The 27,876-nt window shown below is 45.0% G+C and overlaps 1 protein-coding gene across 1 annotated transcript in view; it reads right to left on the reverse strand.

Annotated features, from left to right (window-relative positions):
- Positions 1-8,217: 8,217 nt before the first annotated feature.
- LOC109859843 (ankyrin repeat domain-containing protein 13D-like) overlaps positions 8,218-27,876 on the reverse strand; it is a 68,095-nt gene continuing 48,436 nt past the window's right edge. The window contains exon 2 of the mRNA XM_020438449.1: positions 8,218-9,365. Coding sequence (XP_020294038.1) covers positions 9,128-9,365 — 238 coding nt within the window. The 3' untranslated portion in view covers positions 8,218-9,127. The remainder of the gene's footprint in view (positions 9,366-27,876) is intronic.

Below are 27,876 nucleotides of genomic sequence, written 5' to 3' on the forward strand. Positions count from 1 at the left end.
CCGCCGTCGCCGCCGCGTAAACCCAAGCCGCTACCACTTAGGAATGCGTGCGAAGTGCGCAATCCCAACGCAATACTTTTGACGAACACCGTTACGTTCATTACGCAAGATAAATACGTGTATATAGCCTCTGCGAACTGGGAGTCCGCATATTTATCCACGTCTGTTAACCGAATACTTGCGTTTTCTCCTATCCAATTTTACAAAGTTGGATGCGGCTTTTCAACGACCATCCGGCAAGCTCGTGCTCTTCACCAATAGTTACGTGTATTTGGTTTTCTATCCCAGTTTACAAATGCAAGACGGTTGGCACGCAGTTTATCTGAGATTGCCTAGCAATGCTGTCATTAATACTGCGTTTCAATCTCCTATGGGACACACCTACATCATATTCAACAACGACTCCGTGGCCGTTGTAGACGATTGTCACTTGAGAATTAAAGAATACAGCAAATTGAAACTAACGTTTCCAGGAGTTCCACTAAATATGTTGCTGACCTTCCGTAATTCAGATGGCAATGTGTACTTTCTGTACTCCGAGAGATACCTCGCGTTCAGCAAATTCATCAATTTCATGCATTCTGCGGGCCCTTTCAATATGAAATTAATTAACATTTATTGTCCGGATATAAACATCTTATACAACTTAAAGTCCCTAGTTTCTCAACTCAAAAAGTACGAACACGCTCTTTATTCAAGGTAGATATAGTGTGTGTGTGTGTCGAGAGTGAAGGAAATTTCCTCATTTATGTTAAAGATATATAAACCGCTACATGACAACCATACAATCAGTCTCGCTGCGATTGTTCTGTATGCTAGGAGTTGTGGCTCTTCTTCCTACTTCTCTTCGCAACAAATTAGCTCGACGATGTTTTGCTCGATGGTTTCAATGAAGCAACAGCAACCTTCCGTCGATCTTCAGCGCGCGCCTCAACATAACGGTGCGACGAAAAAGAAGTTCCATCAAAAGTATTATTGTTTAGTTGTACTTTTTTTTAACTTCTTTTTTTTTATTTTTATTCGCAATAAAATCATGTTTTTAGTTTTTTTTCACAGACAATGCGATGGCGTTCAGGTGACACCGATTATATCCAACGCACTCGCACAGTGTACGCGGGTACTGAGTCGCAAGTACATCTTACCCAAGACAAAATACAAGTATTTCGAACTCATTGGTATTTCATCATACATAGATGCACCACCAACCGTTGATATGGCTCTAGGCGACAACAATGGAAACGAAGTGCTTCTGTTGTCAGAAATGTAGAAGGTTATGTTGGACAACGAACGAATCATCACGTCGTATTTGTTGGGGCAGAGCGACGCGCAGCCGCCGATTCTTGTTGACAATCTGGCGGTATCGTTCAGCTTGATAAACAACGCCAAGAACATGCGTCTGACTACGAAGACCAGCCGCATAATATTGTTCCACCANTCGATGTGCAAATTGTTNAACTTAAAACATTGCGTTGCGTGCATCGTCACCTACTTGAACGACGCTGTTGTTCGCGTGCGAGAAAGATTGTCGCGATATTTCGCGATTTAGTCTGAAATATCAGATCCCGCGAGCTTCGCAAATGCTGTCCCACAGAACAGTGATTTCGATATCAACAATATTGTCGATTGCGAATTGTTAGCTGTATGTTAACGTGTTGTTTCTTAATAAATATTATTATTACTATTTCACTCTCATGTATGTAACAGTATTTTTACAGATTATAATAAAAAAACTTGCTACGTAATTTTCTTTATTAACATGGTGTGTTTTATTTCACATTCCTAACTACATATGCGTTTCACTAAAACATTGTTTAATTTTGAAAACTTTTTTAACCGATAGTCCTCGAGAAATAAACACATCCAGAACATAACGGTTTTTTTGCGGGCGTCTATTTTAAAAAACTAAATTACGCGCGCACTGGAAGTGCGGAAAAAAACCACATCCGGTACGTAACGGTTTTTATGCAAATGTTATCGCAAGAAATGACTCATCAAACCGGAAGTGACTCATTGCTTTGGCAATAAGAAAAGAAGCACTTCCGGAAAATTTTGGTTTTTCTCGGAATTATTTATTTTACTGCGCAATTACAAACCACTTCCGGGAAATTGCGGTTTTCCTCGGAATTATTTATTTTACTGCGCAATTTATAAATATCTAATTGAGAGTTAATATTATTTTAGCGATGACGTCATCATCCAAACGACCTTAAACACGCTCGAACACGTCCGCGCCCGCTCCAAACGACTTTGAACACGTACGAACAAGTTCCAACACTTTACGACTGATAACGTCATTAATAATGCTCACTTACCTGAAATAAATAAAACACGTCGAATAATGCATGCTCCATTTTTACGGTTTGTCGCTAATTGACTAGTTCCGATAGAGCTGATGACAACGCTTTGCTGATGCCACCTATACTCTTACGTTATCGTATCCGCAACGCCCAAGTCCTCAGATCCTTCTTGCTCTCAATATTACAAATATACTTCCAATGATCTCTCCCACTCCCTCCTCTTGCCTCGTGAAACAGACCGATCAATAATAAGTTCTGTCGATCAATAATAATCGAATCAATAATCGAACAATACTAATCGAATGAATAATAATCGATAATTGTTAATCAAGATAATCAACCAATAATAATCCATAATCGAATCAATAATATTCGATTATTGATCACTAATAAACGCCCCCCTTGCGCGGTTTCCCTTTCCCCGAAAGGAGCGGTGCTCCTTTTCCCTCTCCTTCTCCCTCCCCTCGCGTGACGTCACTTATGGGAATATTGATCCAGAACCTTCCTAGTTTAACTACTCGCGAACGTTACATGTTAAGCGCGGTGTTAGTTTCTGGGAAATGACAGTAACTTTTCCGTCATTTCTATACTCTGTAAATACTGTAAATACCCAATACTCGTCGAGTGGTCGCTGCCGCGCCGGCACGCCGCCTAACAGAAAGCTCAGCAAAATCGGCTTCGCGCTTAACGTGTTAATGAAAATGAACTTTCTTATAGTGTTTTTTGGAAAGCTATTGAAGTGAGCTATAAAAATCTGCAATAAAAATAGAGTTCCATTTAAACAAATCAATGTGACCTTGACAGCGCCATCTAAGGTCACACTGATACAATCAATGGTAAATATACAGAATAGGGGAGCCCCCTCCGATTGGCTACTCGTTCACATATATTGTAAATATGACTTTCTTGAGTACGTTTCTAAAAGTTTTAGCCGTCGCTCATTGTTTATAAAAAAGTTATGATCAAAAAAAGTTTCATAAATAAATCTTTTTTCCCGACAACATGTACATTTTTTGTGTGGTGAAAGCATGTAAGCAGGGTAGGGCTGTGCCCCTTCGCAAGTGGAGGGGCTTCGCCCTTCCCCCCTGCTCCTCCCTCGAAAAAAAGTAGAAAACGACTTTTGATTAAGTGTCGTTAAAAATCACGTACTTACTATCGACATGAAGCTGTAATCAGAAGTCGTTTTCTATTTTTTTTCGAGGGGGGAACACGGTAGAGGAGCGAAGCCCTTCCATCTGCGGAAGGGCGCAGCCCCTCCCTGCCTACATGCTTACAACGAAGAAATGAAAACAAATCGTATAGCAAGAATAATTAAAAGGCCGATACGAGCAGTAAATACAGGATGTGCGTGTATAAATATAAGTCTTTATTCCAAAAAACACATACGTTTTGGTCCTCAAGTTTGGACCTTCTTCAGTGTAATAAACATTCAATTAAAAAGCAAATTAGATCACAATTTGCTTTTTAATTGAATGTTTATTACACTGAAGAAGGTCCAAACTTGAGAACCGAAACAGATGTGTTTTTTGGAATAAAGACTTATATTTATACACGCACATCCTGTATTTACTGCTCGTATCGGCCTTTTAATTATTCTTAACTTTTCACAAGCGATTGATTGATTAAATCGTATAGCAATTCAACTCATAAATATGTTTGTGTGTAACACATATATTTTAACATAAATACATCTCACATTTAATGTAGTGGATACATTGCACTCATTATGTCGAAAAAGACATCAATTCTAGTATCAAAATTACACATAGAGCAAAAAGGCGATTACGAACGAAGAAATCAAAACAAAACAGAAACTTTCGGGGTATGCTACATATACACACATTGTTGGCAACATAAACATTACTCATTTCCTTCTGAAATGTACACAGTGTCGAAAAATGATAGTTTATTCATGTATTATCCCGTGGGATTCTTTAGGCGCGAGGGAGGGGAACGGCGAGAAGAAATGATTTTGTCTTTTGGAACTGTTCTTGTTTTGATTTTCTTTATTTGCCTTAACGGAATTATAATCTTGTTGCTTTAGTTCTTGACTCGGTGTTGTATTATTTCCACCCACGCTATCACACGCGTAGAGTATAAGTAGCGATGCTCTGCCGAGCAAAGCCTCCGGCGGCAACACTTCCCGTATCGATTCTGCTTGCCCACGCCCCGGCACCGGCTTATGTTTCTCAGTCAATCAATCGTGATTGGCTGAGGAAGACCGGGCGACATCCGGTCCCCGAAAAGTGCAGTGCAAACCATTGCATCTTTTTGGCCGAATGTGCGACCTTCGCCCAGTGCGTCCTTGGGTGCGCTATCGCGTATCACCTAGCAATCGCTGACTGGACATCCGCGCCGGATTCCAGTTCCTCAAGGTGTAAAACGAGCCACGTTAAAGAAACAATTAATCTTTAATATAAAAACTAATATTTTAATAATTACTTCTCTAACTTGCAATTAAACTAACGCTAAGTAATTACCAAACAACCCCTTTTAACTTATAACACATGAAACTTTTTTTTGTTCATAACTTTTTTATAAACAATGAGCGACGGCTAAAATCTTCATATTGTTACTCAGGAAAATAATCTTAATAATATATGTAAATGAGAAGCCGATCGGAGGAGGCTCTCCTTTTCTGTATATTTACCTTTTTTGCGGTACTGATACTTTTTATACGCCCTGCGGCTTTTCGCTTTTTTCGATTAATTTCAAAAGTTTGAAGATATCAAAACCTATTTTAGACTATTAAAAGTTTCATAGTAAAAACGTTTCTAATCATCTAACTAAAAGTTTGAATACAAAGTTTAGGTTGCATTTTTCATGTAAAAAATTGTTTTTTACTTTTATTAATATAAATATATAGAGAAAGTACCAACTTACGTATAAAACATTTATTGATATTTCTAATTATTTTCGAGATATCATCTCCAATCATTATCAAAACAACTGAAAAGTCGCTTTACGTGTAAGGAGTGATTTCATCTTCTAGAATCGTTTCATTTTTTAAAAATTGTTTTTTGACCTCTACTGAAAACCTATTTATTCATCTTGTATCTTCTCCTTATTATGTATGCAAAGTTTTATCAAAATAAAATAAAACTATTCAAAATAATATAAACTATAAGTAATTGTTTTGTCAAAATGTTTGGTTTGTGATATTCCCTTGTAAAACCCTCAAAAAATAATTACAATCTTCAAAATCTTCTCACATATTTTTTCAATAAAATATATTATTGAAAAATTTTATTTAACATAGAGTTGGTACTGTCAAAACTAAAATTCCGTTAAAATCCATTGTGATTAGGCAAAACACGTTTTAACGAAGAATTTTCCTTAATACTATTTTTAACTAACAAGTGAATTGTAAGTGAATTTAAAATTAACAAAGTATAAATGAGAATAATAATATTTACTAAACCTTCCAATGTTAAATTAAACATTTAATACTAGATCAGTAAAACCTGACTGAAATTTCTCAATGTTGAAATTTAGTACTCACAAGCAAGATATGATAATTACATTAGAACTTGTAATTGTATAGTAGACTTCTTAATATTTTTCATCCCCCTTTGCCAGTTTTGTTATTTTTATGTAGGATATCACAAAAGAACGAGACGATGTCCTGAAAGTATAGCATAGAAGTTTAATGCAAAACTTCGCTTTGCATAATCTTGTTAAAAATAAGATTTTTAAAAAATCTACGTAAAACTATACATTTACATGCTCTATTTACAGTCTGTTTGGTAAAACACAATTGTCTAATGAACTACATTTTAAATGTAAAGCGGTACACTCCAAATTGTTCGGATCTTGTAGCAACTTTAACTTTTGTTTATTAACAACTAGTTTGTAAATGATAAGAACTAATAAATGACAACACCATTTCACATAAATTTAACATTTAACTAATTAGAACAAGCATCAAAAAGAGATCATGTTACAATTAATTTTGTCCACTAAATTGCGATTTTAACGAATTTTCAGTTTTTACAAAGTTAAAAAAAGGAATACCAAATTTTAAATTATACACTTAAAATTACTATTTTCTTTCTACATGTTTTATCTGCCTTGTAAAACTACACATATATCTTAATAACAATTTTTATTTAAAAAATTATTGCTTCTTACGCTCAACCAGATTTTAAATGACAGATACCTCAACTTTTTTGTATTTCTGTTATTGCTTTGTAATAAATATTGTTTACCAAATAACCGCTCAAAAGATATGTGTCAAATTAAACACATTTTTCCAATTTATAAATAGTAGGAAAAGTTTTTGGAAAACTGAAAAAAATTTTTTACTCACGCACGCACACACACACACATACACACACACACACACATATATATATATATATATATAGAATGTCTGAAAATTTTTGACACAGTCGGAGTATAAAGGTAGATTAGATTAATCTGAACCGAAAAGTCATGTATCATTTTGCAACATTTGCTATAGTTATTAAGTAATTAATTAATACATGTGATCTAATAAGCGCTTGGTAAGCGATGGTCCGGATTTTGTAGGCGTGTATTTTTATTTGTGAAAATCAGCTAATCACGAAAAGCTGTGTTACTCGCCACTCTTTTGTTTGCTCCGCCTCTTGCTCTCTTTATCTCTTAGAAGATTACATGAAGCCATTTTTCTTTACAGCTGAAAATCATATACGCCTACAGGGTCCAGACCATCCCTTACCACGCGCTCATTACATCACATGTATTACTTAATCACTTAATAATTATTGCAAATTTTGCAAAATAATACATGACTTCAGTTCAGAGTAATCTAATCTACCTTTGTACTTCGGTTGTGTCAACATTTTTCAGACATCCTGTATATACACAGATGTATATATAGAATGTTTCATTTGAAGCGAAACAGTGATATATCTCAAGAACCGATGCTTGAATCAAAAAATGTTTTAGATGAAAATTTTGCGGATTTGAGAGAAACAAATAATGATATTATCAATTTTGTTGTAGATGGCGCCATTTGTGAGATTTTATCATGGCGGTTATTTTTTTTAATAAAAGTTGATTTTTTTTAAGTAAATGTTGTAGCTCACAATAAGACAAATACAAGGGTTTTTATATTTTTGCATTTGGATTATTTTTCACTGAGTTACAGCATTCCAATGTTAATAACTAATTGAATGAAAACGCTTCCACTCTTACAGAATGCGTGATCCCAAACCGCCTTTTACTTCAGTCTCTTTCTCTTTTTTTCTCTCTCTTTTTTTGCTGCTACTGTGTGTGTGTGTCACAGCAGAGATAAGGACCCCGGTTCAGAACGGCTGATGCGATTTTCCATATCTTCTCGAGTGATTGGTGAGTGACTGACAACAGCATCCTTCAGAAATCTCCACAGAAAAAAATCTAGAGAAATGAGATCGGATGATCTTGCTAGTCACTTGACTGGATGTCATGCGCACACACGCGCGCGCGCGTACACACACACACAGCAGAGAGAGTTTGATGGGTTAAATGCCGTGGAAGTAACAAACCGCGGAGTCCTTATCTCTGTCGTGACACACACAGCAGCAGCAGAAAGAAAAAGAGAGAGAGAGACTGAAGTAGAGAGCGGTTTGAAGTTACACACTCTGTAAGAGTAAAAGCGTTTTAAAATTCAATTAGTTAACAAACGTTGGAACACTAAACCACAGTGAAAAATAATCTAAATTCAAAAATAGAAAAACCGTTGTATTTGTCTTATTGTCAGCTAAAATATTTATTTCGAGAAAAAAATCAACTTCCATTAAAAAATGACCGTCATAATAACATCTTAAAGGCGCCATCTACAACAAAATTGATAATATCATCATTTTCATGTATACACATATGTATACACATATATATATATATATATGTGTGTATACATATATATACTATATATTTCTGCATAACATCTTAAAAAAAGCGACTCGTATGACTTTATTCTGTAATTTTTTCTTATTAGAATTTAGAGAGCCTGAAAAGTTTCTTTAAATCACGCCGGTCTTATAAAAATGCGTTTATTATTATCAAAAACTATCTTTGATACATGTATTAAGTATAGCAAGACGAGCTCCAAGTGCCTCGGTGGCCTAACAGGGAAGGCGACGGCCCGGAAAGCCAGAGATTCCAGGTTCGATTCCTGGCTGAGTTTTTGTTGCAATATTTTAAAAATTAGTTACGGGGGTGTTCGGGGTCTATCATATATGTGATGCAAAAATAGCATCTTATATGAATTTAAGAATTGTATTTTTAATTCAAAATTTCACGTGTAATAATTTACACGTAAATACATATATACATATGTGTATACATATATATACTATATATTTCTGCATAACATTCTAAAAAAGCGGTTCGTATGACTTTATTCTGTAATTTTCTTATTAGAATTTAGAGAGCCTAAAAAGTTTTTTTAAATCATCATTTTCCTAGTCAAATCCGTACAACTTTTGTCTGAAACATTTTGTGATCTAATAGATTCTTGAGATCATAGTTCTGCTTCAAATAGGACACTGTATATACATATATTGTCACGGACCCTGTTTTTGATCAGTACTCAATTTTTGATCAATTAGCTAAAAAAGTATTATAGTAAACTTTTAGTCATAAACATTAGTCAAAAAAAGATATAAATGTTGGAAAAATTAATTCATATCTCAAAAAATTTTTCGAACTACTTTTTATGACCAACATCTTAATACTGTAATACTTTTTTAACGACTGATCAACAATTGGATACTGATCACAAACTGGGTCCGTAACGATACATACATTGTGCTATAATACATCTTTGTGTCTTTCTTTTTTTATCACTGTTGCACACTGTTAAAAATTTACTTGTCAGTCAAAGATAACTCCAATACTTGACGAAATGTTTCTTCTTCCACCAATCGTCGTTGCTCCTCTTCTATTTGTTGTTGTTCGGAAAGTTTCAACGCTAGTCTTAATTGTTCTGCCGTACCTTCAAGAGAATCGCTGTCTTCGTTTTCACTTATATTTGCTGAATTTGTAGTATCTCCAATAGATCCTGTTGTACTCTCTTGGTATAACACTAAGCTAGCCTGAATCGCCCTGTATTTAAAAAAGATATATGACGTTACATAGGAATTATATATAAAATGTTCAATAATAGCTTTATCATCGCAGATAAAAAAACAAGTAGACAGTTTTAAGTGGTTTTCACTTAGACACTGTTCAATTGGACACGTTGCATTTGGACACGCAACAAAATGCGCACCGTTGATCAGTCGTTAAAAAAGTATTATAGTATTAAGATTTTAGTCATAAAAAGTAGTTCAAAAAATTTTTTGAGATATGAATTAATTTTTCCAACATTTATTTAGACACCGTTAAATTGCGAACCGTTTATTTGTACACAGAAAGATGCGCACCGTTCACTTAGACACTGTTTAATTACGCACCGTGCAATTGGACAACATGCATTTGTACACCGTTCACTTAGACACCGTTCAAATGCGCACCGTGCAATTGAACACCGTGCATTTGTACACCGTTTAATTAGATACCGTTCACTTGCGCATCGTTTATTTGTACACAGAAAGATGCGCCCCGTTCAATTAGACAACGTTCACTTAGATACCGTTCAATTAAATACCAGTAATTTGCGCACCGTTTATTTGAACACAAAGAGACTTCGTATTTGAACGCTTAAAAGATATTCATAATTTGTGTAAATATGTAACAGATAGGAAAAAAATAAAAAAAAGTAAACTTGCATAAAAGCTATTCTTGCATAAAAAACTACTTTTTAAAAAACAAAAAGAAGTAGTACATTTCAGAAGTAAAAATGTTTGCAGTACACATTATCGTACACGTGTAGGCAAAGGAGAAGTTCCGCCCTTTCCCCTACACCCTTTCCCCAAAACAATCTAACCAAACCTTATCTGTGTTTCTACTGTCATATAATTGGCAATTTTTACTTTCTTTTTTATTTTTTTCATCTGTTACATATTTACACAAATTATGAATCTTTTAAGCGTTCAAATACGAAGATTCTTCGTGTTCAAATAAATGGTGCGCAAATTACCGGTGTCTAATTAAACGGTGTCTAAGTGAACAATGTCTCATTGAACGATGGCTAATTGAACGGTGTCTAATTAAACGGTGCGTATCGTTCTGTGTCTAAATGATTAGTGTGCAATTAAACGATGTCCAATTAAACGGTGCGCATTTGAATGGTGTCTAATTGAACGGTGCGCATCTTTCTGTGTACAAATAAACGGTGCGCATTTTTTTACGTGTCTACATGCAACGTGTCTAATTGAACCGTGTCAAAACTTTTGTGTTTATTTGTAACGTGTTCAATTGAACGATGTCCAATGCACCGCTCTCGACAGGTTTACTATGCACTAGTGCAGTGTAGTACAAGTGACTAAATTTGTGATTTGTAAAAAGTTTAAAAATTATTGTAGACAGTGTCTGAAAAGCGTCATAATACTGCACTACTGTAGTACATGCAGTTCACTATCCCTACTGCTTTACTGACTTTTTCAACAGATCTCATAGTGTTTGTATTTAAAGCGCGACAGTGAGCTCCTTAAGTGCACTCTACTATACATAGTAAAAGTCAATAGCAATGACTAAACGCGAAGGCATAAACTTTGGATTTTTTATCACAATAAATAATTCTAATGTCAAGATATGCTGATATTTTATTTACTTATTTAGTAAATTTGTTTACTAAATGTTTACAAAAACAGACTTAGCCTCGATGATCTTAGGCTTGACATATATTGTCAAGGACATGTCTTTGAGTAACAATCAAACAGGTTTAGCCGTTGCTCGTTGTTTATTAAAAAGTTACAAACAATAGAAGTTTCAGAAATAAATTTTTATTTTCCGACATCATGTACATTTTGTTCGTGTTGTAAGCGTATAGGCAAGAAGGAAGCTGCGCCCCCTCGCAGGGGATAGGGAGCTCCGCCTCTTCCTCTGCTCCCCCCTCGAGGAAAACTAAAAAACGACTTCTGATTAAGTGTCGCCAAAAACTATGTATATACTATCGACATAAAGCGACATGTAACCGGAAGTTGTTTCTTATTTTTCCGCAAAGGGGAGAGCAGGGGTCGAGCCCTTTTCTCTGCGGGGGGCGCAGCCTCTCTGCTTACACGCTTACAACATAGTACGTGAATGTTTCTTCTGAATGTTTACATATTTACCACTTTTACTGTTTAGTACTTCTTATACCTATAAATTCTCACGTGTTCTTTATTATATCAAAGTTCTTTCTGAAGTTCTAAATATAAATAATTGAACGTACTTGTACTATTTTATTTGTAAATTCTCTATATATAAAAATATGCATATTTAGGTGTATTTAGACAGTATACGTAACTTTAATACACTTAACTTTTTAAAATCATAACTTTTTAATGAAGAGCGAGCGGCGGCTAAAACTTTTTAATTGTTACTCAGGGATATGTCCTTGACAACATATGTCAAGGTCAAAGTCATCGGGACTGAGTCCGTTTTTGTAAACATTTATCTTAGATTATTTACAGGAATAAGAATTTTACAAAGAAAGAATTTTACAAATTGTAAGTTAAATTTTTTCCAAGATCAATGCACTAAAAGATTCCTATTTTTTGTCGAGTGATAAAAAATAGGAATGATATCGAGTGTTAAAAAAATAAGAATCTTTTAGTGCATTGATATTATTTGGAAGAAATGTAACTTACAATAAGTTAATACACAATAAGGTCTCTTTGTTGATCACAGTACGATTTGACACAAAAATATTAAACAAAAAAATTATTTGACACTCAACGATTCGACACCTGATTTATTTTAACACCGTATTATTCGACACCAAATTATGCGACACCAGATTATTTAATACCGTACAATTCGACACCGAAGTATTCGTAACCGTACAGTTTGACACGATACTAGTAAGTACAGTACAAATAACAAACAATGTGCATCGTGACAATTACTGATAGTTTTAAAACAGGTTAAGTTAGGTTAGGTTAGGTTAAATTAGGTTAGGTTTGGGGGGATTCTCGGTTTGGGAGTCGGGGGGACAGCCCCGGCCTACCAAGGGCAGAGCTGACTGCCACCAAGCGCGTCCCCGGGTTGCGGATAGGGGAACGGCCTCAAGTACTGAGGTTAGCTGCGAATAACCCCTTCGGGGGGACTAAGCGGCCTATAAAGTGCTCCATTAAACCTGATGAAGTATCCACGACAAAGGCGAGTGAGTGCCGCCTTAAAAGCACTCCAACCCCCGGGCAGATCGGGCTTGTTAGGTTTTGTTTACCAACCGATCTAGGTGAAGGAAAACACCGATGTAAAACCAACTAAGTAGAAAATATGATGGACAGCAAGACAAAGAAGGACTTACAGCCCCAGAGTGATCGGACACTCAGGGGCCGGCACGGTGGGAGTACTGTCCCTGCTCCCGCCGCGTCGTTATCCAACGAAGGGCAGAAGGAGGGGTTGACGGCGGGCCCCTCTGAACAATCTGCTACCGCCGTAGCTGAGCAAAGAGAAAAGCGCAAGGCTGACAAGAGCCTGGAGTCGGCTCTTCAAGAGGGTTTGGGAGTAGCCGATTGCTCCCTCGTTACGATGGGCATCGGCGCCCTCTTTGACCACGTGGCTGACTCCCTGGACGAGCTTTGGGAGCGACTTTGTCGTCGCTCCAAAATGTCCAGGGAGGAAAAAGCGGGCAGGCCGAGAGAGCTCCGGGAGAGGATCCTTGAGGGTTTGATAGAGCTCCAATCTCGGTACAGCTTCCGAGAGGCTTTCGACAAGGTCAAAAATAGTGTCGCCAACGCAGCCGAACGTATAGAGAAGAAGGTTGCTCGGAGGCAAGTTGCCTCCGAGCGAAATATTATGGAGGCAATTGTTCAGGTCAGCGATGATATTGAAGAACATAGTTGCCGTAACCTCGCTGACCTAAACGAAATTAGGAAGGATGTGGTGGAGGCGCGTGCGGCGATCGAGGGGGTCCATAATAAGACTTCCCGGTCGCTTCACGCGCTTCATGAGAATATGGAGACGTCGGTGCGTGCCATCGCCGACGTCTCCATGCCGAGGCCGGAAGGAGCTACATGCTCCACTCCGGTCAGGAGAGAGAGTCAGATTCCTTCCTCCTGGCTGGAGGAGATTGAGAGGGTGGTGCGGTGCACCGTCTCGGGGGAGCTCCAAAAACTTTTGGAGCGGGGGCTCCCGAGACGCCCCCCCCCCTGTTAGTAAGAAATCTCCGATTCTCCCGCCTGTTCCTGTTAGGGCACAGGCGGAAGAAAAAGAGCCGACAAAGAAGAGAAAGAAGAAGAAGAAGAAGAAGGAGAAGAAGCTGGTGGTAAAGGCCACCAAGGCGCCTACAAAGGGTGGGGGGACGGCCGTTGGTGCCGGTCGAGGGGAGTCTTCCTCTCCTTTGACCCCACCCTCGTCAAGCCAGCGGCCACCCCGCAGAGTACTTCCGCGTACTGAGGCGGTCACCTTGCGTCTCGAAGGGGAGGGCATGTCGTATGCCCAAGTCCTTCGAGACGCGAGGAATAAGGTGGACCCTAGGTCGGCGGGCGTCTCCAGGGTCCGTTGGACCCTGGAGGGGCACTTGTTATTGGAGGTGGGAGGGGAGGACCGCAAATCCAAGGCGGATCTCCTTGCCACCAAGTTGAAAGAGGTTCTCCCCGAAGGAGTCAGTGTGGCTCGTCCATCCCGAAACGTGGAGATATTATTTTCGGGATTGGACAAGTTCACCACGGAGGACGACATCTCGAAAGAGTTCGTGGCAGAGTACGGTGGCGGGAGTGGTGTTAGGGTAGTATCCCTGCGTTGCTCCCAGCCCGTGGGTGGAATCGCCTTGGTTCCCTGCCCAGCTGAGGCGGCGGCCAAGGCGATTAAAGCAGGCAAATTGCCGGGCTGGGTGGTGGCGAGGGTGCGTGCACTCCGCCCCCGCCCCCTGCAGTGCTACAGGTGTTTCCAGCCTGGGCACTGCAGGGCTCTGTGCTCCAGCCAGGTCGACCGCAGTGATCTTTGTTATCGCTGTGGTCTGCCGGGGCACAGAGCGGCCAGCTGTACAGAGGATGAGGGGTGTCCTCTCTGTGAGGAGTCGGGCCGGGAGTCCTCCCACCGAATGGGTGGAGCTCGGTGCTCGGCCATCGGCCGGGGGGCTTCCGTGCCCGTTAGTAAATGCTGACGAGGGTAGGAAGGATGCGGTTCTCCCTGGCTCCGATATAAGGATCCGGGGAGCCGCTCCTCCGTATATCTGGTGCGTTAAGCACCAGATATAGTAGGTGGTGCCTGGTTCTCCTTTAAAAGACCAGGCAATGTTAAAAGGAAGCCCGGTCCCTGTTGTTTTGAGCCCTAGTTGGGCTCAACTCAGCGGTGGCTGAGCGCAGTGTGGGGGGAGGACCTCCCTCTTGTTTCGCGTTTCGAGACAATAGGGAGGTCAATACTACTATCATGGGGTCAAGTCCGCTTCGGCGTTTGACGTGAGGCCGTGAGAGGTTTCTCTCTCATTGCACTCGGCCTGCAGACGGCGGGGGAGAGGCTGTGTCCCCTTTCCTTCCGATCGTGGAGGAGCAAAGCTCCTCCATTTAAAGATAGGAGGGCGAAAGTCCTCATGCCTATCAGGCTGCCGCTGGGTTGTTCTAAAATGAGGTACCGGGGCAGCCCTAAAAGGGCAGAAGGTGGACACCGCAGGGGTTTTAGTGAGTATTCCCCACCGGAGTGCGCTCTGGTGGGGTGAGTCCCACACTACTCTGGCCCACATTAATTTGGGTCAGAGTGTGCGTAAATGCATTTCCCCTGCGCAAAAAGACGAATTGCGTCGTTGACCGCATCGAGAGACTGGGCCTTAAAGTGGCCGTCCACAAAACGGAAGCCATGTGGTTTTTCAACCACTTCCGTGGACGGCCCCCAGCGCTCGGTCTCTCCGTAGGTGAAGCACGGGTCGAGGTAGGTACGACTGTTAAGTACCTTGGTCTTTACCTCGACCCGAAGTGGCGCTTCGACGAGCACTTTGCTCGCCTGGTCCCCCGGGTTCGGAAGGTCGCCAACGCCCTGGCACGTATTCAACCGAACCTTGGAGGACCGAAGCATAAAGCTCGCCGTTTTTACGCCAACGTGGTCCACTCGGTGGCTCTGTATGGGGCACCGTTGTGGACGGAAGCCGCTGCGAGGGCGGGAGCGCGGAATAAGTTTGCGTCGCTCCGCGCCTCCCAACGAGCAGCAGCCCTTCGCGTGATATGCGGCTTCCGTACGGTGGCGAGAGAGACGGCGCGCATACTGGCGGGGATGCCTCCCCTTGCCCTCCTTGCTGGCATGTACTCGGCGAGATATTCTCGCCGGGTCGAACTCCAGCGGGTGGGACTTGCAAGGGATGCTCTGTAGCAGGCCCTTGCCAGGTCGGAGCGCCAAGCCCGGCGACAACTGCTCCTTAGTTGGGAGCAGCTCTTGGCCAAACGTGGACGCTGAGGAAGTCGTCCGGGTCGTCCGACCCCACTTACGAGTGTGGTTGGACAACGAGGTCGGACGCCTCACCTACCGCGTGACGCAGATGCTTACCGGGCATGGATGCTTCGGTGAGTACCTGTGTCGCATCGGACGCGAGTCAACGACGCAATGTCACGCGTGCGGGGCGGCCAGCGACTCGGTGGAGCACACCGTGGAAGAGTGTTCACGGTGGGCTCCGGAGCGCCGAGAGCTGGTCGCCAAAATAGGAGATGACCTCTTCTTGGAGGGCCTGTTACGGGCATTGGCCTTCAGGGAGAGAGACGAGTGGGAAACGGTTGTCTCCTTTTGCTCCGCGGTGATGGAGCAAAAGGAGGCAGCCGAACGAGAGAGGGAGAGACTACCTCTCCCTCTGGGGAGACCCCGAAGACGTGCGCGAGCGGGTGGCGGGGCCCCCGCTTCCCGCGTACGTCCTAGGGGTCGTGGCGCGCCCCCCACCTGAAAATGAGTCTCCCCTTTCTCTTTGTGAGGAAAATAGGGGAGACTCAATTGTATATTGCGGGACGGTGGGCGTTGAGAGGAGCCGGTCCTCTCGTTAGCCCACCGATCCCGGGGCCGCGTCTAGGACGCGTGAACAAGCGGGCGGCGGCTGAAATTGCCGTGGGGGTACCGTCCACCACGGTTGTGTGTGTGTTTTTATTCAGTAGCCGCCGCGGGGCCGTGACGAGCCGAGAGGGGGGACCTCGGCTCGTCTTGCACACGGCCCAAGAGACGGGGTGTCATCACGGTGTGTGTCCCGTGGTGACATCAACTTAAAGGTTGGAGCGACCAACGCTTGGGGAGGAGACATGAACGAGAACCTCTTCTCAATCAATCATTCTCCTCCTCACGAAAGCTAACAGCTCCAGGAAGGGATCCGCGTGCATCCTTACAATGGAATCCCGGGTCCCCTTCTACTAAGAGCGAGGAAGACACACCGTGGGAGTTTTAGCGGGTACACCTCCTCCACTTGCGGGTGGAAAGGGGGATTCCCGCATAACTCTGGCCCTTCCCCCAGGGTCTGGGTATCCATAAAGGATTTCTCTCACGTAAAAAAAAAAAAGGTTCCCGGGCGACGGGAACGGAAACGGGGGTTGCGGATAGGGGAACAGCCTCAAGTACTGAGGTTAGCTGCGAATAACCCCTTCGGGGGGAATAAGCAGTCGCGGACAAACAGCGGTGGATACTGAGGGTGGGGTGGTCGCTCCTGTGGGAAAGGAGCTGCCTATAAAGTGCTCCAGTAAACCTGATGAAGTATCCACGTCAAAGGCGAGTGAGTGCCGCCTTAAAAGCACTCCAACCCCCGGGCAGATCGGGCTCGTTAGGTTTTGTTTACCAACCGATCTAGATGAAGAAAAACACTGATGTTCCCAGCTGTGTCGTAGAAGGAGACATGGTCGTGGTCATAGGTTGTCGAGATCCACGCTCGCAGGAGGGCGACGCGTGCTTCGACAACCGGGTGTGGTGGTCTTCCTGCAGCAGCCCTTCCTGCCGCGGTGGGTTCTAGATCCGCTCCAGTTACCCGGTAGGGAGACCGAAAAGAAGAAAGAAGTGACGGCGCTGAGCCGCGTCCCAGGCCGCGCAGTTTACCTTTTGGTGGACCGCTCCGTCAAGGGTCAGTCTTACGCTGAGGTCATGCAAAAAGCAATGGCGAGTATTAGGTTGACGGATATAAAAATTTCTGATGTCAACATGAAGAAGGCGTAAGACGGGGGATGCTCATCGAAATCCCCGGTTCTGACAGCGATCCAAAGACCGAAAGGCTAGTAGAGCGCATGTCCGTTCTATTTACGGGTGACGAGGGGATATGGGTTGCCAGGCCGTGAAGCACACAGAACTCTGCGTGTGGGACCTAGTGGAGCCAATATCCTCTGAGGATGGGGACTCGACGAGATGAGCGGCTGTTCCGCTCAGAAGAGGATAATCTGTCTATCTTTCTGTGGAAAGAGGATGTTCCGGCGCGGAGCGGCGCTGCAGAACTTGCGGATTGAGTGCTAAGATTCGGCTCGCATGAGCCAATAAGAATCGGAGGATTCTGATGATAGAAGGTTTGAGCAATGCACTTATGGAGTTGTTAAAAATTACTTCAGTTTATTGCACTCGCCGTCTCAGGTTTCACAAAAACTGATCTTTGCGTATAGATATGAAATTCGCGGATGCGAAAAGCAATGATGGCGGATTCTCACAGAGAACAAAGCACAAGAACAGAAATATATCGCAAACAATTACGACGCTCAAACTGGATTGAGCATGGAGAAGAGTTCTCGAACAATTCCACTCAACTTGCATCATCACTCAAACTGCTAATTTACGATCGCCGAGATCGATTTTTTTCGCGATCGCAAGTACAAAGGAAACTTTCGCTTCTCCTAATTCTTCTCGCACTTGTCTTGCTGCCCTGTCGGTTCTCATTGAACTAGAGATAGAAAAACAACGCAGCAAGAAGCCGGAAAACACGTAAACACTATCGCTTACATTGAGCACGCTTTAACTGAGCAGCAGCGCACCTTTTTTAAATTAACGTGCTTTTCGATTCTCGATCGATCAATCACGCGGTTGGATTGATCCGTAACGTGGCGCCGCTCTAGGCATCTATCGAACCGTAACCTGATCTGACTAACTCAATTGAACAAGCGCTTGAACAGAGAATCCTGTGGGTCTGAATGCCCATCTTCGCTGCCAAAAAGATAGCGGAAGTACGTATTGTGTATAAGTTACTAAATTAAAAATTGATTTAATACTACAAAACTTTCTTTCTCTAAAACCTGTTTTACACAATACAAAAAAATCTTTCTCTATAAAACCTGCTCTACAAAATTATATACTACAAAACATTCTTTTTTAATACAAAAACTTCTTTTTCTCTCAAACCTGTTTTACACAATACAACAATTCTTTCTCTATACAACCTGGTTTATAAAATACTATATACTTCTACACAGCAAAGTATATCTGAGATCTAAATCAGATATCATTTTGCTGGTAAATTTTAGTTTTAATTGTTTTTATTTGAGATATCTCTTTATCTGATATATCTTAAATATTTTTAGGACATCATATATCTGATATCTCTTTTAAAAAATAGTTTTTTACATTATTTGCATATAAAAAGTATATATTTATATACATATTTATAAATACAATATTTAATTTATATCTAAAGAGTATTTAACAATATGTTTAACTATTATTATTTATATATATAATTATTTTATTTATAATTTATATATACATATATAATTATCAGCTTTTTATTTAATTTAAAAAAAAAAAAAATTTTTTAAACGTATTTAGACAAAAAAAAAACAATATAGAATAGAAAACTGAAAAAATTAAGTATGATTTTATAATAATACTATACAAAATAAAAATTAAAGATATAGCAATGAAGTCCACATAACCGCAAAATGACGGAGTCGCATTTTGATCTCTATATTCGACAAGTATGTTGAAGCTAGTAATGTGGCGACGTTGGTAGCGTAGGTAATGGCCTTCACGTTCACGTATAAAAGTACAGTCGCGGTTACTTAATTGTTTCGTAGACGCGAGGGGCTAGGAGTAAAAGAGACGGTATTCCCTAGCAGTAAGTACTGCCAACGGGCATTGTACTAACTAACTGTAGCAGATTTCGATGTATTAACCAATTACGTTAGTTGATTGGTTAATGTGACAAACGTAAATGGTCAATTCCGCGAGATCTGCGACCTGCGTTTGCGTCTCATTGATTGGCCACTGCATTGCGCGTAAAGCCATTCTGCATAAGACGCAAGCACGAGTCGCAGCTCGTAGATCTCGCGAAATTGACCATTTACATTTATCACAATAATCAATCGACTAACGTAATTGGTCAATTCATCAAGATCTGTTACAGTTAGTTGGTACGGCGCTCGTTGGCAGTACTTACTGCTAGGGAATACCGTCCCTTTTATCTCTAGTTGTCCGCGTCCACAAAACGATTCAGTGACCGCGACTGTACACAGCGCGTCAAAAATTCGAAGAGCAGGTGTGGGGATCGGAGGGCAAGCAGGCCGTCGGATTCGTACGGCGCTTGTTGACGAGCAACCGTCCCGCTTGCCCTCCGATCCCGCTCCTACTCTTCGAATTCTTGACGCGCTGTGTACATAAGAGCATGAGACGTAGCAGTAAAAAAATTGACTAATCAGAAATTTACATCCAAAAGTAGTGGGGATATAGGATACATTCTGATTGGTCAATTTCCTTACAGCAACGTCTTATGTTCTTAATTTTATGTGCGATGGCCTTAACAGAAGATAAGTAATTTGCTGCGGAAAAAGCTTCTTTGTAGCAATCGGACGTGATTGGCTCTTACTGTTAGAACCATCCAATTAACGTCGATTATTGACAAGACGACAACTCAGCATTGTTCTGCTGAATGCGTCCATTGTAATTGCATGACGACACACGTGAACATGCACGTTCCGGCATGTTCTATGTTAGCATATTTCGACAGTGAGAAAATTTTATGTGCCAATTTTACGTGCCACTCCAGCGAAATATTTGTGCAACTTATTAGTATTATTTGTGCAATGTTAGTATTATTTGTGCAATGTTAGTATTATTTTTATATTTGGTAAATATTCAGAAAAATGGAGCACCTTCGAAGGTCAATGACCTTGTCATATGTTGTCAAGGACACCTTCCTAAACAACAATCTGCAACTTTTAACCGTCGCTCGTTGTTCGTTAAAAAAGTATAAACAAAAGAAATATCATAAATAAAGTCTTATTGTCCGACATCGTATACGTTTTGTTATATATATATATTATATATATATATATATGTACATATATATTGTCACGCTCGCAGGAGCGAGAAAACTCTTTTCGACAGACTTTGAGACCGATGCACGCACCCGCGGCAAGGAAAGAAGAACGCGACTTCTCTTTACAACACTTTATTAAAACACGAACTACAGCGACAATACAATTCCGAGTGAATTATCGAGGCGCGCCGTGACAGCTTCGAGCTTCGTGTTTTCTTTACAACAACCCCGTCGCCCGGCGACAAACAGACGCATCGCTCGCGCGTGTTCACTCGGCGCGAGCGACATGCACGAGGTGTTTGCAGTGTAACACTGCTCTCCTCCTCTTCAAATCGTCGTCCCGACGATTACAGAAACTCAGGTCTTCCAGCTCTCTCCTGAGCTGCTGCCGTAGGATCTTGAACTGACCGGATGGAGCGTCTTCCGCGTCCTCGCGACTTCAAACAAGGGAGAAGGAAAAGCTCCCGTGGACTCATTGTCCTTGACACCTCAAGTCCTCACCTCAGCATTTGCTTTATCTCACGGGAAAAAACCGTGAGCGAGGCGGTCTTCTTTAATACAATAAAGCTAAACGTAATGAAACGGCATGGAGTAACACGACGTCGCCATCTCCCGACGTCCTCGACAATGCAGGAATAGGAAGGGAAAAAATAGGTTTTGAAAAGAAAAACAAACAAAACAACGAGTATCCAAACGCAAAAACAATTTTTTTTAATTAATACAAAATATTCCTTATTTGAATTCAACAACTTTCCCTCTTCTCACCCGGATATGGTTCCGATGTGTGCTCCAACGTCTTACAAAAAGAAGCTACCCTGTCCGCGTGCATTACCTTGTTTTTGTATCTCGGCGAGCGACGGATGCAGTATACAACATCACTCAATTTCCTCACGACTTCAAAAGGACCTTCCCAACTTCTCTGCAATTTCGGAGCTTTTCTCTTCGACGCGGATTGAAAAACCACATCTTCTGACCTACTTCAAAAAAAAGTATGACTAGCCTTTCGATCGTATCGCAGTTTTGCCCTATCAGACATTAACCGCAAACGTTCCCTAACACTTTGGTGAACCTCATCAAGCTATTCACGCAGTTCTTGGGCATACCTTTCCGATGCTTCCAAATAAAAATTCGAGGGCGTTCCTCGAAGCAAATCCAGAGAAAGGCAGAGCTCTTGCCCAAAACATAACTCCGCAGGAGTCACTCTCGTCGCCTCATGCCTGGAAGACCTATAAGCCAAAAGGAACATAAGAATCCAACGATCCCAATTCCTCTGACTTTCCTTCACAAATTTAGATAAGTACTGAGCAATCGTCCGATGCTAACTTTCCACCTGTCCATCAGACTGCAGTTGTCCTCGGTTTCTTAATGCCCAAAATTCATGCCAGCTTTAAAAGGAGACGCGATTCAAAATTCTTCCCCTAATCTGTGTACAATTCCAGCAAGACCTCGTACCTCAAAATCACCTGATTTACAAATACTTCCGCCACAGTCGTCGCCCGATAATTCTTCAGAGAAAACGCCTTCACCTACTTAGTGAAACAACCCATTATCACCAAAAGATACTTGTGTTGTGCAGCAATTCTGCAATTAGGTCGGTAAAAGAATAGGGAAGCAAGGCCATTGAGCAATGTGAAGTGCCATCACTGTGATTGCTCAATGACCTGGTTAGGTTAGGTTGCGGGGCAACAACAGTTCTAGGAAGAACTGCTGGTTGCCACGGGGTGCGACACGTTGTCGCATTGTCCGAAATGCAACGCGGCATGTGTCGACACCAGTAACTAGCACGGCCGTTGCTAGAACCGGTGAGCCTGCTGAATCGGCGCGATCGATCTACTATAAATCGATCGCTTAGATGAAGCAAGGCAAAGATTGTGATAGGACTGCTACCTCACTGTGTGGCTCCGCAAACCGGAGAGTGTACCACAGTGAGCAGCCGCCGTGTAAACAGCACTGTAAGGAACAGGAGCAATAAAGAATATTGAAATAAGTACAGCAGTAGAACTTAATTATCACGCCGACCAACCTTCCCCCCGACATCCAACAAATGCTGGTGGTAGCGGTGGGATCTAAACCAACTACCGAGGCGGGACTCTACAAAAAGTTCCGATTATATCGGGAATAAGAAAATGGACACCGTGTGAGAAAAAAAAGAGCAGAGTATTCTGTTAAAAAGGAAAAGTTATATTCTTTAAAAAAAGAGAGTATAAAAATATAAAAGTATAAAAGCACGGTGGAGGTTACTCCGATTCTCTGCTCCTGAAACAACAAAATAACAGCAGTCATTAAAAGGCGTCCTACGAACAAGTTCGAAAGAGAACAAAGAACATAGCGAACTCACAGTCTCGAGTTACATGGCAACACTGACCTAACCTAACCTAACCTTTTTTTTTTCGTTGGACTTACTATGGGAGATATGTAATCTTGCCACCGGTACTGGCCCTGGAGCACTGCTTCGGTGACAAGATCTCTCCCCGGGCCTGATGTTCGGGCCAAACTGTTCTTTGCCAGGGAGATGTTCGACGTCTGGCGCTTTTGTAGGGTTTAGGTCAGGCGGCGGAGCTAAGATAAACAGGCTCGACGCCCTGAACCCGCTTTCAAGTTCCCTCCCGCCAGGTGTATGACCCGAGGTTCATACCCCGGAATACAAAATATACATCAAGAGCACCCGGAGGTACTCCGACGAGTCATTTGACTCGGAGTGAGAGACCCCTAAGGTTTTCCTTCAGCGCTAGAAATGGGGGTATTTCCCCTTCGTTCGCGGTCTCGTTCTGCCGTCTCCTTTGCAAGCATTACTGCTTCGCTAAAGGAGACGACCGCATCCCATACTTCTATGTCGGTAGCCATGCCGCGGAAAAGGGCCGCAAGCGATAGGATAGGTCTGGGCCGACGACCTCCCGTAAGGTCCTGCGCTCTTCATCCCACGCAGGACACTCTGTGAGCGTGTGGCGAGCCGTGTCAACGGCTGCATCGCAGTGCTCACATTTTGGCAAACGTGTCTTGCCAATTCGACACAGGTACTCATCGAAGCTACCGTGCCCGGTGAGCACCTGTGTCGTCCGATATGTTAACTGGCCCCGATGTGGCCGATCAACCCACTTCCGAAGTACGGGAGCCAGGGCAAACCGAACCTCCGGAGCCGGCAGTCGAGGGTCGCGCACGCGGGCGCGCCACTGCCGCACCATCTCCTTGCGCGCATTGCGCCGTAACTCCGCGAGGTCGAGAAGAGGATCATCCGGTGGATGGTCGCGCATCTCGCGGAAGACCCGACTTAAACACTGCGCGTGCAGCTCGAACGGCGGAGTACATGCGAGCATCCCGGCAACGGCGCCCGAGACCGTCCGATACGCGCATATCAGGGGCGAAGCCAGAGTCCGCTGGAGGCGGCGGAAAGCGACACACCCCCACCTGGAGCGGAGGAGGTCGTCAGCCCACACCGGTGCTCCGTATAGGACGATGGAGTTGACCACCATCGCATACAGGCGGCGTCTACGCTCACCTGGGCCATGCAAGTTGGGCATATGACGCCCAAGAGAGGAAGCCACCCGTTCCCCCCGTTTCAGGACCGCCTGGAAGTGGGCGCGGAAGGACCACTGTCCGTCCACGAGCAAACCAAGGTATTTAATGTGCTGACGGATTGGCACATGGGCTCCAGCAAGTTGAAGACCCTCGGGTAATGGGTCGTGATGGCGGCCAACGAAGGCAACCACCTCCGTCTTTCCGGGGGCTACCCGAAGTCCGAGGCGTTGTATGGCACGAAATACTACCTCGGTGCCAAGCGTGGCGAAGTTAACAGCTGCCGCAGGCGAACGGCCCTCCGCAATAAGAAGGGTGTCGTCCGCGTAGCACACCAGGCGACACCCTGGTGGAAGCTCCTCGCGCAGTACCTCGTCGTACCCTATGTTCCACAGGAGTGGCCCAAGAACCGACCCCTGAGGAACGCCACACACCACGCGACGGTGGTAGAGGCCACCGTCCCTTCCTACGTATGATATCTGACGGTCATGGAGGTAGTCCCCGACGATGGCGCGGACGTAGTCCGGGAACGCCCGGCACTCCATGGCCGACAGAATAGCCCGCCAGGGGACGGAGTTGAAGGCATTGGAGATGTCGATACTGACAGCACTTGCCACTCCGCCCCTGGCAATTATCTCCTCCGTGCACTGCCGAAAACGCAGGACTGCGTCGACAGTCGAGCGGCCCACTCGGAAGCCAAATTGTGCGTCGTCCAAGTCGCACCCTGGCTCGTTTAGATGGCGGTGTATGCGGCTGGCAATCAGCCTCTCTAAAAACTTCCCCATCTCGTCTAGCAAACAAATGGGACGGTAGGACGACGGTAGGCCGTCCGGTTTGCCAGGCTTCTTGAGCAGGACGAGACGGGAACGCTTCCAAACCCTTGGGAACCGACCCTCCTCGAAGCAACGCGTGAAACACTCCCGAAACCGGTGCCGTAATGGGTAGTAAGCGGCGCCGAAAATGTGGTTCGTTAGCCCATCTGNACCAGGAGCCACCGTGCCAGGACGGACGTGTCGGNGGGCTNCGCGCATCTCGCCTTCTGTGATCGCTAAGTCCGGCGACCAGTCGGCGGGTAAAATCAGCTCCCGCGGTTCTTCGTCCTCTCCCCCCGGGAAGAGGGTGTCTAGTGCGGTGCGCACCATTAAAGGGTCGAGGGTTTCCGTGAGTGGAGGNGCNGACGNTNGAAGTCGGTTCATGACGACCAAGTACGGCCGTCCCCACNGGTCGCGCTCAACCGAGTCCAGCAACTCCTGCCAGGCTCGCGATTTTGCACTACGGATGGCGTTGCGCAAGGTCTTGCGCGCAGTGCGCAGATCACCCTTAAGGCGGTCGATTTCAGCGTCATTCGCACGCGGGCGACGCCGAAAGAGGACGCGACGACAGCGGATACACGCGCGGCGAAGCTCAGCGATATCCTCGCTCCGCCAGTAAACCGCCCGGTGGCGGTTCGCTCCCCGAAATCGAGGCATAGTGGCATTGCACGCCTCAGTAATGGCTCGTCAAAACCAGTCGACAGCATCCTCTATTGTGGCGGGACGTGTAGAGGACAACCCGACGTGGGCATGGAGGATCTCCTGGAAGGAGACCAGATCCAGCTCAGACTGGCTCCACCTAGGGAAATAAGCTGAGGTGTGGTCCGGCCGAGGGCGAACTCCTCTCCCCAAAGAAAAGAGAATATAGCGGTGGTAAGATAAGGATTCAGTTTCCGCATCCACTCGCCAATCGTGTGCAATCCTACGGGCTGCAGGAGAGGCTCATGTCACATCGATGACAGAAGAACCCTGCTCGCGGACGCACGTTGGGACGGANCCCACGTTAAGGGGGGCAAGGCCAACGCCGTCCGCCCACGACGCCATAAGACGGCCTCGTCGATCGCTGCGCGAACTTCCCCAAACCGGCGACTTGGCGTTAAAGTCGCCCGCCACGATAACCACGCCGGGAAGAAAAGGTCGTATGGCTACGCCGAGACAATCGGGATAGGTCTCGAATTCCATCAAGTCCCGGTTGGGGAAGAAATAGCACGAAAAGATCACTAGCGTGTCAAATTGAGCCGCCACAAAACCCTCCCCGGCAGCGACGCGGCGACAGGGGTTGGGGCAGTTTCGGGGGCGCCAGTGCACAGCGCACGAATCATCGGTACTGCCTGCCCAGTGTGGATGATCAGGTGTCGTATGGTGCTCCGAGAAAACGGCGACACCGATCTCCTTCTCCGCACAAAACTGTAGGGCCAAGTCTTGGGCCGGTCGTGACCGGTGCAGGTTGGCCTGTAAGACTCGCGCCATTATGTCGCGTCGCGCGATGCGTCGAGATCCATCTCATCAGCCGCAGTAGACCTCCGCTCTACTTGCGGCTGGAAAGCCTCACGCGGCAACGGGCGTGTTGCCGGTACCGGAGCCGCGCATAGACGACTACCGATGCGATAGTTCGCGTTTCGGCCAAGGGCGGTGCACGCAGAACACCGGGTGGGGTTGCTGCAGTCGCGAGCCCGATGACCAGTCTCCCCGCAGTTGTAACACTCGGCGCTCCTGTCTGCCAGCGCCGTACACTGCAGGCGCGTGTGACCAGACTGGAGACACCGGAAGCACTGGAGTCCGCGGGGCTAAAGTAGCTCGACACGGGCAGAAGACCAGCCGAGACAAAAACGGCCCTCTCGGGAGAGTATGTTGGCCGCAACCAGAGGGCACTGCACCCATACCGTAGCAAGGCCACGCGTAAATCTAAGGGGTCCCACCTTGACGCTGGTTTGGTCGCAGCCAGTAGCCAGCGCAATGGCAGACAGAACCTCGGCTACGAAGTCTTCTACGCCCACAAGGCGGAGTTTGGCCAATTGTACTGGGCGACCTACACGAGCATTTCCTCCGTGCTCCTCAAGTGCCGAGCGCATCGCGGCAGCCAAGGCGTCAGCCTTGACATGGCCGTCTGCTCCGGAGATCTCTATTATAAGACCACCCGTGCGCGCGCGCCGGATCGAGGTCTTCTCGATCCCAAGGTCGGCAAGATTAACTCTTTGCCAAACCTGACAAAGGGCGGTCGCTGTGTCGAGCGAACCGCCAAAACAGGTCAAGGTGACCGCAGCCGTACGCAGCGGCCGTCTGCGCGGCTGTGACGCACCGCCGGGACGCAGATCGCGGTGGTATCTCTTGTCCCGGGCGGGCTGTAGAGGGACCCGCGGCCGAGGGGCTAGTACGCGGTTGATCCGCAGGACGACGACCACGACGAGCAACGGTGGCCCACGTGTCTTGGGGGAGAGGCCGGTCTCCCTCCTGCACAATAACCTCCGGCTCCCAGACGGAGGGACCAAGAGCCTGAGAGCGAGCAGGCTCAGAGGCGGGTTGCGCCGCGCGACGGCGCCGGCGGTTACGTCTTCGGTGCGGGCCGCGAGGCGGGCGCTGCGGAAGGGCCGTCGGAACATCGACCGGTTAAGGTCGGAGAACCCGAGTGGTTACAGCAACCACGTCACTCAATGCCCGGGCCGTTGTCTCGATCGTATCGATCGGTGATAAGCCGGCAGGGACTTTCCGGACCGCAGCGAGGATGAGGCCACGTACATCCGCAGGCTCGGTGGGAGTCAAGGATGGGGCCTCCGATAACCGAGGGAAAGCAAGACGGCTCTCGGGCATGATTGCCCGTTGACCCTGGACGGACGGACGGTATACCGGAGGGAAATCCGCCACCGATGTTCAGTCCAAAGAAGGCGCACCACGAGAGGAGCGGAGAGAGGCCTCAGCCTCTCGAACCACTGAGCTAATCGTGGGCCTCTTAGAGCGCTCCACATGTGGGGATGTTTGCGTCCCGCCATGCGTGACTAGGGGCGACGTGGGAGTTCTCAGT

The sequence above is a fragment of the Pseudomyrmex gracilis genome, unplaced genomic scaffold (assembly GCF_002006095.1).
Source record: "Pseudomyrmex gracilis isolate BER0280 unplaced genomic scaffold, ASM200609v1 scaffold_293, whole genome shotgun sequence".
NCBI classification, from domain to species: Eukaryota; Metazoa; Arthropoda; class Insecta; order Hymenoptera; family Formicidae; genus Pseudomyrmex; species Pseudomyrmex gracilis.